The following is a 16,263-nucleotide window of genomic DNA, read 5'->3' on the forward strand; positions in this document are numbered from 1 at the left end:
TTTTCAAGAGGACAATTTAGAATGCAAGCCAAAAGCATTAAAAAGTGCATATTCTTTAATCCAAGAATTACTCAAGAAATTTATACATTTCTTTAAAAAGGATCACCAAATGCATCCCACATAGTTCCTTTACAATAAACAAAAGATAAACAACCTAGTGTCCTGTCCTATATGCACTCTACCAGATGACTCAATTATAGTCCATCCATCCATGGAATCCTAGACAATCATAAAAGGACATTTATGTCAACATGGAAAGTAAAGATATGCTTTAAAGAGCAGGCTACAAGAGAGAATACATTATACAATCCTACTGCTATATAAAACAAAACATCTGGAAAAATCTATGCTTAAATATTAACAGTGTGTCCTGCAAAGTGGTAGGATAACAGTGATTTTCTTTTTATTTATCTCTATTTTCTCATATTTCTGTAATGAACATGCTTCACTGTAATGAACATGTTTCATAAAACAAAATGGGTCTGTTATAAAAATCTGAAAACACTTATTTTTGAAAGACAGTAGTATTACAGGCTGTAGTGTCAAATAAAATATTAATGTTAAATATCACACGCCTCCCTGAAAGTAACCAACATTCTTAACTAAGCTTTCAGTTCTGTGAACATATCTCTAATACTAGATCACACCATACTATTTCTGAAAATGTTAGTCCCAATAAAAATTAACAACCATAAAAGAGGTAACAAATTGGCTGAAGAAAGTAAAAATTGGCACTTTAGCTTTTAGTGAGATCTTAAATCTACTCAAATAACACTAAGCAATACTTTGTCCAAATGTAAACCATTATACTAGCCGACATTAAGAATTATGTGGCCATCAGAAGGCACTTTCTTCAATAAAAGATGGATATTAATCAGATACAACTTTATATGAAATCTTCAACTAAAAAAAATTTGAGCTCACTTTTCATGTTATATAGCTTCAAGAGAAAGACTTCCTAGAAACAAAAGTTCATTCTCACTTTGTTCAGATAGGCTTACATATCAGGTAATCACTGGAAAGCAAAACTTACATTAACATACACTATGTCAATCAGTTGTAAAATCTGAGCTATTATTATTTGAAGTACAGAATTCAGAATATATTCTAAAAAACACAATTAACACATCCCCAACTTTCTATGCTAAAAAATAAAAGACTGTACTACAGAGATGCCTTCTTTTGATTCCAAGAATCCCATTTACTTTCCACAACCAAAAGTTTTGTTCCAGTTTTCATAAAGCTCCAAATCTTTTGGAGAAACACTAGGTCGCACAGTCCTAAAAGCATTTTCAAAATCAATATAAGCTATTGGTCGAACTTGATCCGGTGTTATGGTAGCAATGTCAGCAGTTTGTAAACTGCGAATAGGACCAAGAGAAGCCTCTCTGCAAAGCTGTGTCATGTCTGCTCCTGAGAACCCATCAGACTGCTGTACAACCTGTTCGATTTCTTCTTCACTGAGGCAACACTGCTCTTTGGACATTAGATTAATTACTATTTGTTTCCTGGCTGAAGCTTCTGGGAGGGGAATATAAAGCCTTTTCACCAATCTTCTCCGGGCAGCCTCATCAATTTCTTGTGGCCGATTTGTTGCTCCCACCACTAGGATACGATCTTCAGAAGTTGTCGTTGCTCCATCTAACTGAACTAAAAATTCTGTTTTTATCCTTCTAGAAGATTCATGCTCACCATCTCCCCTTTGAGATAACAAGGAATCAATTTCATCAATAAATATCACAGCTGGTTGCTGACACCTTGCAACAGCAAACAATGCACGGACCATTTTCTCCCCCTCACCTACCCATTTAGAAGTTAAGGATGAAGCAGAGATGCTAAAGAATGTTGCCCCAGACTGACTAGCAATGCACTTGCCAATTAGAGTTTTACCAGTCCCAGGAGGACCAAAGAGCAAAATTCCTTTAGGGGGACCCCTTAAACCAGTAAAGATGTCTGGCCTCAACATGGGCCACACAACTATTTCCTTTATGGTGGCTTTAGCAAATTCTACTCCTGCAATATCTTCCCAATTTACTGGAGGTCCATGATCCATAATCTCATTCATAATAAGTTCAATCATCTTTGGCTCCAAGTTCTTCAGACGCTCATCGACTGGATGTGCTGGTTCTGTAGGCCCTGCCCCATAAGGCTTATACTGCGTTCCTCCATTCTGCTCTCCCCCATCTTGCTTGGGTATAGGAGGAACAAACTTTCCAAGTATTCCTCGGGATCTACTAGCTCCTAGAGACTTTTTTACACCACCATATGAAGACCCTGATGCACGCTGAGGTTGGTGGTATTTTTTTTGCTGATCTACCCATAATTGTTCTTTTGCCGTTTTAAATGTAGGCAGGCTGCTATCCTCCTTTGGGCCATTATCTTCTGTTTTACTACAAGCCTTATTTAGTATTGGGTTGGAAAGTGCATCAATGGTGCCAGAATCATAAAAAGACTTCCTTTGTGGATTCTCACAGGCAGCAGGAAAACAAGACTGATTAGATAAGAACATATTTAGTCCTATGTTTTCTTTTGGAGAGCTGTGATTTTCCTTTTTGACATTTCCAAACAACGGTGTGACATGGAATTTTGCAGTGGCTGAGTCACCTACAGGTGCTGAAAATGTAGGACAAGTCTTAGCAGTGTCAGTCACCATAGGTGGCTGGGCACTCTGAAGGAGTTTCAAAGGATTGCTCTCTGGGAAGTCCTGGGTCCTATCTTGATCATGAGCTGAGTTGGGTAATGGGTCACTCTCTTGAGAACTACCACAAACACTAAATTTAGGAAGATCAAAGACAGTGGCCTCCTTATGGATTACCACTGATGCATGAGCAGGTTCCAACAGAGAGTCTTTGAATTTTTTGCCAGCTTGCATCATCTTCTGTACACTACTCATTTTGAAAACATTATTTATTGACAATCCAGACTGCCACTTGTCACTATCTGTTTGTTGAGATCCTGCCAAAGTTAAAATGTTTTCTGCATAATTATTCAAGCCAGATTCAACATTGTCAGAATCAATAATTGCAGAATATTTCTCTGCATATTTTTTGAACAGTTTGGTAGCACAGACCTGGGAAATCTCAGAGTTTGCCCATGCATACTGAATGCGTAGTATCTGTGCACGGTATGCGTCTGCCTTCCGTCCTGTACATATGCCAGATGTAATTGCGAAGTAATTCTTCTGCCATTCACTCAGGTGCACAGATCTAGAGCTGGAGGTCTGCATTTTAGAGGTCCTATAACAAACAATAAAAATGAAAATCAGTATGAAGAAAACAAAGACATAATACTTTAAATATAGTTTTTAAATATCTGCTAATCTGAAGGAAGGGACACTGGACTTTGTATTTATAATATAGATTTATAAGGACAGGTTATAAGAGAAATATCTAGTTAACTATAGATTGTAAGTATTCAAGACATATCAATACGAAGTCTTCAATATTAAAGACTTGATTAAATAATAATTTATGAGTTTTACATAATTTTTTTATGTAAATTGTTTTACATAATTTTATCTGTAGGGAAAGCATTCATAAGGTTTAAATGAAAAGGATTTAAAATTAATCAGAAAAAGAAATATAGATACATAAAGCACAACAAAATGAACAAGAGGTTTAAGTCTGAGCTGTAAAAGAAACTAGGTGAATGAGCTTAAGCGAACTTTTTACTATCACTGACGGTTCTTTAGTTTTCTTTTTTTTTTTTTTTTTTTTTGAGACAGAGTCTCACTCTGTCACCCAGGCTGCTGGAGGGCAGTGGCGTTATCTCAGCTCACTGCAACCTCCACTTCCCAGGTTCAAGTGATTCTCCTGCCCCAGCTTCCCGAGTAGCTGGGATTACAGACATCTGCCACCATGCCTGGCTAATTTTTATATTTTTAGTAGAGATGGGGTTTTGTCATATTAGTTAGGCTGGTCTCGAACTCCTGACCTCAGGTAATCCACCCGCCTTGGCCTCTCAAAGTGCTGGGATTACAGGCGTGAGCCACCGTGCCGAGCTGGTTCTTCAGTTTTCTTATCTGCAAAGTGAGAGGAACCATTGGGACAATCAAATCAAATAATGAATATGAAAATAATCTGAAAACTATCATTATCCTTATCACACAAACGTAGAAACTGAGGCTGAGAGAGTTAAAGAACTTACTTGAGATCACACAGTCAGTTATGAATGGTACCAGAAATGGAACACGAGCAGTTTCAATCCAGGTACTGTGCACTTCTCCATGTACACAATGCTCCTTGATGCTGCTATCCTAGGTCACAGATTGAACAGCATGGATCACAAATTTAAACTATGGCATATTTAAATGGCTTTAATAACTTATTCATGAATAAGTTCATCACCCTAAACAGAATGCCCTAGAATATCTCTATTACAATAAATGAAATAAGAGAACAAGCTAGCCTACTAGTAAAATGCTTTTACTTTAGATTTCTTCTGTCAAGTTATTCGCATAAGCTTCTTCACATTAAGTTACATTTAAACAGAACTGTGGATGTATCACATTGCTAGATATATAGAATTTACTTACATATCCACAAGAAAAATTTATGGAATTTTTTTTGTTTCCTAACAGTATTTCAATTAAATGAAAACCAAGAAACCCTACTTAAGGCTCAAGTATTTGAAATTTTGCCTTTCAAGTTACTTGTAAGTACAGCTTAATAAACAACAGGTTCTTTTAGTGCAACAGCCATGTTTAATACAGTTTATCTCCCATAATGCCTTACAAAGAATTTGTCATATTGTAAGTAGGTGTTCATAAATTTTTGTTTTTTAAAAAAAGAAAACTTAAGATCCAGAGCTTTAAAGACACTGTAACTTATTTAAAACTGTAAAGCTAAATAAGCTAGAGTCAAAACTAGATCTGACCTCTCCTGCCAAGCAGTTCATCCTTTTTTTCACTATACCATTTTGATTTTAAACTCATTTATACAATACTGGAAATGAGAAACTGAAAGAAAGGTGACTGAGAAAACACTTGACACGAACTTTTTTTTTTTTCTTTTTTGAGAAAGAGTCTCGCTCTGTCTCCCAGGCTGGAGTGCAGTGGCTCGATCTCGGCTCACTGCAAGCTCCGCCTTCCAGGTTCACGCCATTCTCCTGCCTCAGCCTTGCGACTACAGGCGCCCACCACCACCACGCCCGGCTAATTTTTTTGTATTTTTAGTACAGACGGGGTTTCACCATGTTAGCCAGGATGGTCTCGATCTCCTGACCTCGTGATCCGCCCGCCTCGCCTCCCAAAGTGCTGGGATTACAGGTGTGAGCCACCGCGCCCGGCCAACACAAACTTTTACAATTAGTGTTATCATTCTCTTCCTCTCCATGGCTTCATTCCACTTTATCATCTGTTATCCTGAAATTTCTACCATACCTCAGAGTTCTAGTCACTGTTCTCAGAATAAACCCCTTCTCCTTTCCATCTTCACCTTTCCTTCAATATTCATCTTCCAAGTCTTACTTCTTCCTTTCAATTCAATCATTTAAATGACAAATACGGATAACGAAAAAGTGGCCATCACTGATCAGTGACACAACCATTGTCTTGTTTACCATTTCCAAGACAATTTAACCTTTATGGCCTTTCCTAGATCTAAAAAGTATGATTAATTAGCACTGTCATATGAACTGCATTTCAATCTTCTTTATTTTGCCAATGTTCTGATTTTAATAACGTGATTAACTGTCTTCCTAATTAGATAGTTGGCTTCTGCAGGGAGGAATTGTTTTCCATTCCATTCACATTGTCTTAGTACCTAGAATACAGTGTCCTTTGGAATAACAGCTATAAAATACTGACGGAGTGCCTACTCAGTACGAAGCACTGTACAGGCCTTTCATAGGACTCTATTCTTGATGCAAAACAGAAGTTAAGCGCACAAGGTCTGGAGCCAGGCTGCCTGCGTTCAGATCCTGGCTCTATCAGCAGTGACTGCAGGAAAACCTCTTAATGTCTTTCTGTTACCTATAAAAGAAGCGCAGCAACATCACTGAGCTGACAAGATATTTTACTTCTGCAAAGCACTAGACAGAAGACTCAGCAGTTAGAAAATACTCTATAAAATACTGCTTCTTCCGATTCCTCACAATGACCCTTGAAAGGTATGAGCCCTTCTTTCTCATCACAGAGATTAAGAGCTTGCCTGGGTCACAGGGGAGCTAACAAGATATTTTACTTCTGCAAAGCACTCGACAGAAGACTCAACAGTTAGAAAATACTCTATAAAATACTGCTTCTTCCGATTCCTCACAATGACCCTTGAAAGGTATGAGCCCTTCTTTCTCATCACAGAGATTAAGAGCTTGCCTGGGTCACAGGGGAGCTGACTGACCCCCGTTGTGGGCGCCCAGAGCCCCGCTGGGCCGGGTAAATGCCTGCGGTTAAGCGGCCCCGCCCCCGAACAGGCTCTGCCAAAGAAAGCCATCCGCAGACCTGGCCCCGAAACTGCTGTCCACGCTGGGCCCCAGCTTCCTAATCCTAGATGAGTCTGGTTCTGGGCTAGCGGGTCAGCCACCCTCCCCTAAGACAGAAGCAAAAGGGCACAGCCACTGCCTGGCTCCCGCCTCCCAGGGCCTCCCGCAAAGCCCCCGCCCTGAGACCCCTCAGCATTCCAGAGGTACACGCCCGCCTCTCCCCTACGCCCCAACCCTGATGCTCCACAGGAGTCAGCAGCGCCCCTGCCCCGCCTCCCGTCACCTCTTCCTACCTGCGGCGGGTCTGGGACGCCGGCGGCCTCCGAAAAGCGCGGGGACCTACGTGCGCCTGCGCGCTGCTGTCGCCCTCGGGCTCGCGTCGTACGTGCGTGCGTGCGTGCGTGCGTGCGTGCGTGCCGTCGTCGGTCGGCGCGAGGGGCGTGGGCGTGGCACCTGGGCCGGGTCACCACCACCAGGGCCCCAGCACCGACCAGTGGTGTTCGATAAACGCTTATTACATCATTGTGCATAGGCTTCATTTTTAAAAGTCCTGCCACATAAATACAAGGAGGCGATGGAAATTGAATGAAGATTCGAAGGATTCCCATAGAGCGTGGCTCACCTGCCCTCACCCGGAGAGCCAGCCGCGGCTCAACGAGGAGAGCAAAGCGTGGCTTTCCTGCGCCCACCCGGGAGAACAAACAATGGCTCAGCTGCGCCCACCCGGGAGAGCAAAGCGTGGCTCACCTGCGCCCACCCGGGAGAGCGAAGCGTGGCTCACCTGCGCCCACCCGAGAGGGCAAAGCGTGACTCACCTGCGCCCACCGGGGAGAGCCAGCCACCCTCCTTCTGTGCTGCAGGCAGGGAGAGGGCGGCGGGAGAGGAGCGGATCCACTTAGGTCAGCGATTAAGACGTCGTTACAACAGGCCACCCCGGCCTTGCGGGGCCTGTGGCTGTTCCCCCTCTTGAATTCAGACCTAGTACGTCTCACCTTCGCCCCTCGCACCCTGCAGTCTGCGCTCCATACAGCATTTGAGCGGGTGCTCAGCAATGTTCCCTGGCTGAAAGAACAGCATAGAGTAGCATGAAAAAATGACAAGCATGTTTAAGATAAAATAAGGGAGAGGACTGAATCCGGCAGCTCAGATCTCCCCGCAGCCAACATCTACATTCCTTTGGACAGCTCTCTGCTGTGTAGGGACACCTCCCTGGAACTTTGAAAAGCACTCCATCATTACCTTCCACTTTGTTCTGGAGCAAGGTTTCAAAAGAAGAGTGCTGTATTTTGATTAATTTAGTGAACTGAATTTTCAGACACAAGTAACAGAGCAGCCACTCAGTGGCCTCTGCAGTAAATAATAATGTCAGATCACATAACAAGAAGACTGGAAGTTGGCAGGAAATCTGGGCCTGATGACTCAAAGAAGTCGTGAAGGACCATCTCTTCATTCTGCCACCTTCTCACCTGTGGATTTTCTTCCCTAGGCTTGTCACCTCATTGTCGAGAGATGCCCTCACAATCCAAGCCAGGCAGCCTCACACGACCAGATCTAAAACACAAAGAGGGAGCCAAACTGAGAAAGGACCTTTTCCCTCTGAACACTTCTCTCTTGGAAAAAGAAAATGTTTCCCAGAAAGCCTCCTAGCCTTCCTCTTACATCTCCTTGACTAACTGGGACCCGGTCCTCTGGATATCCTTTCCTGAGAAAGAGAGGGTCTGGTGCAGGGGATAGAGAAAATGACTAGCAACTAGCAGCAAATGATATTTAAACACAAGATTTAAAGAAATGCAAGGCACAAACAATTTGAAGATTTTTTTTTAAGTTTTTAAAATCTTGACAAAATAAAAAGGAATTGGACAATGCACTTTAAAAACTAGAAGAGGTTTCACTGAAAACAACAACTCCTAATTCATTTCATGGCTTAGATAGTAATAGAAAATTAGTTTATTCTAATTCCATACTTTATCAACTAATTTTAATTATTTTATAATTACCCAAAGTATGTCATGTAGAATGAAAATAAAAGAAAATGAAAACAGTTATATCAAGGCCAAGTCAGTTGTATGTTTACTGGCTATTTAGAAATTTCTAAATACGTGTATATTTAGAAATGACAATATAGATACTATTTGAGTAATGTTAGGGATGGAAAGTTATGTCTTCCCCAAAGTTTGTATGTTGAAATCCTAAGCCCAATGTGATGGTTTTAAGGGGTGGGGCCTTTGTGAGGTGATTAGGTCATGAGAGTGAAGCCCTTCATAGATGCATTTAGTAAGTATCCTTATAAAAGAGACTCCAGAGGCTGGGTGCAGTGTCTCATGCCTGTAATCCCAGCACTTTGGGAGACCGAGGCAGGTGGATCGCCTGGGGCCAGGAGTTCGAGACCAGCCTGGCCAACATGGCAAAACCCTGTCTCTACTAAAAATACAAATATTAGCCAGGTGTGGTGGTGGGCACCTGTAATCCCAGCTACTTAGGAGGCTGAGGCCTGAGAATTGCTTGAACCCAAGAGGTGGAGGTTGCAGTGAACTGAGGTCGTGCCACTGCACTCCAGCCTGGGGGATAGAGTGAGACTCTGTCTCCAAAAAATAAAATACAATAAAAGAGACTCCAAAGAACTTTCTAGGCCTCTTGCCACCACCTAAGGATGCAAAGAGTTGACAGCAACCTGGAAGAGCCCTCAACAGAACTCGACCATTCTGGGACTGTGACTTCCAGCCTCCACTGTGAGAAATAAATTTCTGTTGTTTATGAGCCACTCAGCATATGGTACTTTGTAGAATGGGCAGGCTAAGACAGGTATTTAGCAATTTTGGGTGATTTTCATCATCAAAATTTTCATGATGGCATTTTGGAGAATTCACATAAACCACTCTCTTACCCTCCTAAAAGTATTGCTCAAATACTGAATTACATTTGTGCTTGCCAGAGTTAACTTTTTTCCAACAAGTAACACTAGCCACTTCATTTTGTGCTTTTGATACAAAAGCATTTCCCAATCAAGCGGCTTTCATCTTCTGGCCTGGTTGGCAAAAGTGTAACTCACTTCTGCACCCTCTCTGAACCCTAGTCTCCTCATCAAATGTAAAACAGGAATAAACCTTTTTACCCTGGAAGCCATTATAAGGATTATTATCAACATAAGATATAATTCTTAAATTATCAAAGCAGTTGCTGGCATGTGGCAGGCACTCAACAGAAACCATGTTGCTGTGTTATTTTTATTGTTACTATTAATACTCCTATTGGGATTGAAACCCTTGTGCCATATCAAGACTTTTCCATCTTTGACAAATGAGACATATTAGGATAGTATATTAATGATATGGAAGAGTTTAGTGCTTGAGCTATTCAATTATTAAACTTTGCTTCCAAGACCACAGACTGGTGGTATATACTGTGTGTGTGTGTGTGCGTGCATGCGTGTGTGTGTGTGTATGAGAAAATATGCTCTTCTTTCTTCTGGGTAGAAGTTGTTGAGACTTCAAGGGAAGAGGTTTTCACCTACAGCAGACAGTGCCAGTTTTCTTGGTGTGAGGGATTCTGGGAGATGGCTGCCCATTTCCATATTCATGAATTTTATAAACATTGTCTCAGATAAATGCCAGTGTACACTTCAGTGAGCTCATTTTTTTTTGAGCAGAGGGGATAACACAGCCCTAAATAATGTGCCTCCCTGTCAGCCAGGAAAGTTACATTCTGGAGATGTGTGTGTCGGTGGGTGTGGGAGGCAGGTGGTGTTGAGGAGATAGGGAAGCCGACAGGACAAAGCTCAGAGGGAAAACAGCCCATCTAAATCCAGTTCTTTCTCTGGGGGATTCCCTGTATGTGGATTTGCACTGACTTCCAAACCTCTCAGCTCCCTGACTCACTGGTAAGAAAGAAAAAAGAACCAGAATTGAGGGGATGTTGTTCCAGCCCTCCAGCAGAGAAGTAAGATGTGTGGGCCCAGGGTGAACCAAGTGCACAATTTTAGTAAAAGATCTGTATTGGCCACACTGAATGAATCATAAAGGGATGTGAAGAGGCAACCTCTGGCATCATTGTCATAAACAGAGCTGGTGACGGGGGAGGTGGTGTCTTCCTTGTGTCAAAAGACAAAATTATTTACAGATCACATTGGCTTTTATTCATGATTCATAAATCCAGTAGCCTCCATTCTATAAAATAGAATTAGAGTTCCCACTGGGCAATGGCAGAACAGTGGTTTTGTAAGGTTGGAACAAGGAAACAGTATTTTTGTAAAGGTTGATTGGTTAGCATCAGCTTACTTCAGACCACTTTTCTTGTCATGGTTAAAGCAAGTGGGACTTCCTTATTACTCTGACTCAGGTAGACTGAGCTCTTTCTGATGGGTTGCTGTGAATCTCTTGTTTTCAAGAGAAACTGGTCTATTTGGGGACCACCAGCTTTCTTAAAGTTTCAGCTTGATTAAATGGCCCTTAGCATGAGTGATGCCACTTTAGTTTGGTCTGTTGGGACCTAGTGCAGGAGCTCACTCCAAAACAATGCCCTCCCATAATTTTTCTTTAACACCTGAAATGGGGCAGAGCAGGGACGGAAGGAAACATTTGCTTGGGTCATCATTTTCCTCAAGGACTGAGCTACCAATTGGAGTCAACACTTCTAGGTGCCTCCAGTTTGGTACAGTATGTTAGGGGTTGAATTGCATCCCCCAAACAGATTTGTTGAAGTCCTAACCCCTGGCACCTGTGAATGTGGCCTTATTTGGAGAGAGGGTTGTTACAGATGTAATCCAGTTAAGATGAGGTCCTACTGGATGGGTGGGCCCTCATCCAATTGATTGGTGTCCTTATAAAGAAGAGGAAAAGAGTCCCAGAAGGAAGAAGGCCATGTGAAGATGGGGGCAGAGATTGGAGTGATACTGTCACAAGCCTAGGAATATCTGGGTTACCAACAACTTGACTTTGTAGACAGCATGGCCCTGCCAACACCTTGATTTCAGTTTCTGCCTCCAGAACTGTGAGAGAACTTGTTTATGTTGTTTGAAGACACCGAGACTGCCGTCCATTGTTCCACAGGAAACGAATGCCCTGCATTCTTACAGCACTGCAGCAGGATGGTGGAGTGATTAAGAGCAGGGGCTGTGGAGTCAGCTTTCCAGGTTCAAGTCCCAGCTCTACTGCTCACGAGCCACTACTGAGAATTGTTCAGAATCAACCCAGCTGAGGTCTGAAGATCATTTAGACCGGAGCCTGGCCCACGGTAAGCACTGCCCAGGTGCCAGGTGTTATTATGGCCGGGCTGGCCAGTTCTTCCTCTTAGGTTGCCTTGCTTAGAGTTTGGGAAGGAAAAAATAATCCACCTTGTTGTTGTTTTTTTTCTACCATTTTAGTCTGCTTAACCTTACTGTTTCATATATTAGCCAAATTGTCTTATTTTACAGGACAATGGAATCTCAGATATACAAGGAAACTGAAGAATTTTCTAATTTTCAGTCCAATCTCATGGACTGAAAAGTCAGTCTCATAGAATAATGACTCCGATTTCCCAACCCTTGGTTTTTTCCTATCTCCATTTGAGCACCCACCATGGAGGAGAATTCACTGCCCTGTAAGAAAACATTTTCCACTTGCTGATAGGCTGACTTCTAAGTTTTTCTTCGTATTGAAAATCTGTCTCTCTATCTGTCACTTTCTCTTTGGAGCTAGAGAGGAGACTCTTCAAATTAAAGGGAGTGTAAAATGTGAAGACAGCTGCTGAGTCCTCTTTGAGTCTCTCCTGCGAGACAGTCTTCCATTGAGAACTCTCCTGGTGTGACTTGGCTCGTTTCTCACAACACCTGGGGACACATCCATCTCATAAATGCTGGGGTCTAGATCTCACTTTGACTTCGGAGCACTTTGGGATTCTTGAGGTCTGCTGTAATACAGACTGCTCTGTTATCTTCTTCTTCTTTCCTCTACTATCCGTTGTACGTCTCTGCTCTGGGGAACCATTCACAAGTTTCTCTAAATTGGTAGCTCCAGATGTATCTAGTTTATGCAAGCAACTTATGCTCACAGTGCTTTCTTTTTTTTTTTTTTTTTGAGACGGAGTCTCGCTCTGCCGCCCAGGCTGGAGTGCAGTGGCCAGATCTCGGCTCACTGCAAGCTCCACATCCCGGGTTCACGCCATTCTCCTGCCTCAGCCTCCCGAGTATCTGGGACTACAGGCGCCCGCCACCTCGCCCGGCTAGTTTTTTTTTTTGTATTTTTTAGTAGAGACGGGGTTTCACCGTGTCAGCCAGGATGGTCTCGATCTCCTGACCTCATGATCCGCCCGTCTCGGCCTCCCAAAGTGCTGGGATTACAGGCTTGAGCCACCGCGCCCGGCCCACAGTGCTTTCTTATTAATGCTTTTTCTACTACTTGGATTTCTGAATTAAGGGGTGCAGGTGTGGAGTCAGTGGATATTAGAACTGCCCTCCCTTGGGGTCTTCTCCCCTCTAGTTTCTCTTTGAACTGTGGTACACCCTCATGATGATCAAGGGGCCACCCGGTGACACCTGCTCCCCTCTTTGTCTTGGACTTTCCTGCAGGCTCCTTGGTGATGGGCATGTGGTCAGCCACAATGAGATTCTCCAGGTTTACGGAGTATTGCTGTTTGCTGGATTTTAGAGAGGAGACATGTGATTCCAGGACAGATCTTTCATAACAGCTGTTAGTTGTGTCTAGATCAATCTGGGACTTTCCCAACACTAAGCAGGAGGGGCCTGTTATCCGGAGATACCAGAGGTCAGTAAGGAAACATCTAACTCCAGTGCCAGCAGCAGTTTGTGCACTCTTTTCGACACTAACTTGAATATGTATTTAAATAAAGATGCTCTGTATTGACCACAGATTAGTCTGAATAATCCAAAACTTTAAAAACTTCCCCACATTGGACTATTCAGCGATGGTCTAGGGGCCAAGACTTTACCTTGGTAGGCAAAGATGGGGCTTCACCCAGAAGAGAATAAATGTCTTCACTGCCAGTTGCCTTCAGAAATGGTTAATCTTGGGGAGCAGACAGCATCTTTTGCAGCATAGTTTACTGGGCAAGAGCGTGGACTCCCATCCCAGTTTGGCCACTGACTATATGACCTTGGGATAAGTCACTAAACCTCGCAATGCCTCAGTTTTCTCACTTGTAAAATGGGCATAATAATTGGCCTGCATCATAGAATTTTAAAATAAGTGTTAAATTAATACTTTAAAACACATATAACAGTGCCTGGCATACAGCAAGTGCTATGGGTGTGTTCTTGTTAAATAAACTGGGAGGAAGTTCTTCTTCCTGATTCTAGGGCTGGGGAATTCAGATCTGAGAACCACTTTATGGAGGAACCTGGAGAAGTCAGGAGGTGGGGTGAACTGCCATAAGTTACCTAGAAATGAGCAAGAAATCAGACAGGCTTTTCTCTCTGTTGGGTCTGTGTCTAAGGTGATGTCTTAGACTCTCCATCAAAAGGATCCAGCCAGTTCGGAGGGAGGAAATCTTCAGTCACTTGCTGGCCTCCTGCCCTGCTTCTATACAGCATCCCCATTGGCCCCTGACACCCAGTCTCCTCCCTCCCATCAGGTCTCAGCGATCTTTCTGAAGTATGTTTGTGGATAAGGCTGGATGAGCCCACTAAAGCAGAAAGCTGGTATCAATGATGTTGGTGGCTCACACTGGAGCCCTTGCAGCAATCTTAACTCAAGGGTTGAAAAATAATCTTGTAAAATTTAGACATCCCAGCCTCAACTCAAGCAGAGTGCTCCACACTCCACTGGTCCTAACAAGGGTGGCCCCTGGTGGGCCCCAAAAACAGCCTCTGTCCCCACATCATGGTGGAGGTCAGGTCTTAACTTGCTGTTGGGTAGAGAACAAATGACCTGAATAAATTAAATGGGAAACTACTTGGCATCTGACATATTTCCAGATTTTTGAGTAATAGATCATATCATTCACTTAGTTCACATAGATATCGGAGGTCTTTGAAATTCAAATATACTTACTAATAACCCAAGGACCCTTTCTGAGAGTGCCTTGATAGTTCTATAGTCTTCAAAGGACAAGAACTCATCTTTGGATTAAAACACATGTTTCTAAAAGCAAAATGGTTCCCAATACAGATAGTAAACTTAAAGTGAGATTGAGTAAATACCACATCCTTGTCGGAATTTATGTTTACAGAAGCACTCTTCAGTTGCTTATCAATCATGATACTATAGGACAGATAGACTTGTCAGACCAGAAAATCAAGACCCAGAAAGCCAGAGAATCCTTCCCATCACAGCAGAGACTTCAGTCTCATTGCTCCAGGTTGTCTCTTGATTCTAACTTTATTTCCACAGAAGTTGAAGTCATCTCCAAGTAAAACTTCTGTATTGTTAATGTATCCAGAACAGTGCCTGACATACACTAGGCACTCAATGAACATTTGCTGAATAAATTAATGCCGTTTAAAAACATCCCAAGGATGCTGTATCTTTTTCTACTTTGGAGGGAATGTCTGTATCACAAGAATAAATTTGATACAACATAGAACAAGATGATCATCTGACACAATTACTATTTCACTTGAATTGTTTATTAGGCATTTAGCCACATGACAAAGGACAATTTAAAGACCACAGATATAATTTCAAGTTGCATGAACATAGACTGCCCTGGAAAATATGTCAGTGAGGCTTTCCTGCCACTTCTGATTGCTGCAAGAACATGAAAATCTATGATGTTTTAATCAACAAAAATCACAGCTGATGAATAAAAGCTATGGCCACGAAGATTAACTTTTTATATAGCAAATAATATTTCTTTGTTGATGAGACACTAAGCAGACAAAATCACAGCCCTCTGGATAACTTTGGAGAAAGACATGGGAAGCCACAGACAGACTCGGTTCCACAAAGCCAGGATGATATTTATTTGCTTCTTATTCCAGTTTTCAGGTATATCTCGCTTCAACTTTTGATTCCTACAGGGAAAAAAATAGCATGAGCATATGGCTCCATTAAAAAAATAAAGAAGAATTGCATGTGCTTCTTATTCGAATATAAAGAATGAATATATAATTTCCCCAAAAAACAGAGACAATTGTGCAATGTCAAAGAGTTTAAACTTAATAAAGGAATTTTTATTGCCAATCTGGCTTCTCTGAAGAAAATTGTATTAGTGTCAACTAGAATCTCTGCCTAATTTTCTACCTCTGTAAAATATGATTAGTTCCTACTTTCTCTCAGAACTATAACCACATTAATATGATGTAATAAACTCAAATAAGTACAAGTAAAATCAAAGTATTAAGATTTTTATTGTTCTAATCTGTCCAAAACAACATACATGCATTAGGACTTACTATTGTATCACATATCTTTTTAAAAATTGAATTTCATTTTTACCTTTTGAATATACAGCAAATATAATGACCCCAGAGAAACTGAGACTCTGATGAGAAATACACCTTTGTTTCTGATAAATTTTCAGAGCTACGCTCTCCACATATGTTCTTCTAGGCATGTGTCAACAAGATGCTGATATGATACAGGCTTATGAGATAGATGCAAACATGGGGTTGCAGAAATGCTAGTCGGGAGCTCTTGCCTGATAGGGATTTGTTTCGTATGGAGCTTACGGTGGTACTTCCCTCCCCTCACGCAGTCTTATGCTGAGAGCAATGGAATAACTTCAACATATAAGCCTGTCCCCACTACCTGCCAGAGATGCTTGAGATACCACTTTGGAGTTGCTCTGGGTCAGGAGGTCTTCCTCAGACCCCAGGTCTTTCTCAGTTTATGAGTGGGGAAAGGCCCTGGTTGCACCAGGGAAAGGACCTGGTTCTCAGGGTACATTTTGACTGAGAAGGTAGTTCTT

The 16,263-nt window shown here is 42.1% G+C and overlaps 2 protein-coding genes across 8 annotated transcripts in view; both read right to left on the minus strand.

Annotated features, from left to right (window-relative positions):
• Positions 1–37: 37 nt before the first annotated feature.
• FIGNL1 (fidgetin like 1) lies at positions 38–6,799 on the minus strand. Of its 4 annotated transcripts, none has more exons than XM_050785564.1 (4): positions 6,714–6,791; positions 4,147–4,255; positions 3,934–4,021; positions 38–3,236 (listed from the first exon to the last, which is right to left on the minus strand). In XM_050785564.1, the coding sequence occupies exon 4, from the start codon at positions 3,224–3,226 to the stop codon at positions 1,202–1,204; it is 2,025 nt and encodes a 674-aa protein (XP_050641521.1). In that variant the 5' UTR covers positions 3,227–3,236; positions 3,934–4,021; positions 4,147–4,255; positions 6,714–6,791; the 3' UTR covers positions 38–1,201. The 4 variants fall into 4 exon arrangements, with proteins under 4 accessions (XP_050641521.1, XP_050641523.1, XP_050641520.1 ...); XM_050785566.1 differs by lacking the exon at positions 6,714–6,791 and adding an exon at positions 5,818–6,426; XM_050785563.1 differs by lacking the exon at positions 3,934–4,021 and having other exon boundaries at positions 6,714–6,799.
• An 8,159-nt stretch (positions 6,800–14,958) lies between these two features.
• Positions 14,959–16,263, minus strand: part of DDC (dopa decarboxylase) — a 106,687-nt gene continuing 105,382 nt past the window's right edge. For all 4 annotated transcript variants that reach the window (XM_050785602.1, XM_050785604.1, XM_050785603.1 and 1 more), the window contains exon 15: positions 14,959–15,367. The gene's annotated coding sequence lies outside the window, so the exon portion shown is untranslated. The remainder of the gene's footprint in view (positions 15,368–16,263) is intronic.

This window comes from Macaca thibetana, chromosome 3 (genome assembly GCF_024542745.1).
Source record: "Macaca thibetana thibetana isolate TM-01 chromosome 3, ASM2454274v1, whole genome shotgun sequence".
NCBI classification, from domain to species: domain Eukaryota; kingdom Metazoa; phylum Chordata; class Mammalia; order Primates; family Cercopithecidae; genus Macaca; species Macaca thibetana.

Coding starts and splice junctions, on each gene's coding strand:
- FIGNL1 (XM_050785563.1), bottom strand. CDS start 3,226: ATGCAGACCTCCAGCTCTAGATCTGTGCACCTGAGTGAATGGCAGAAG.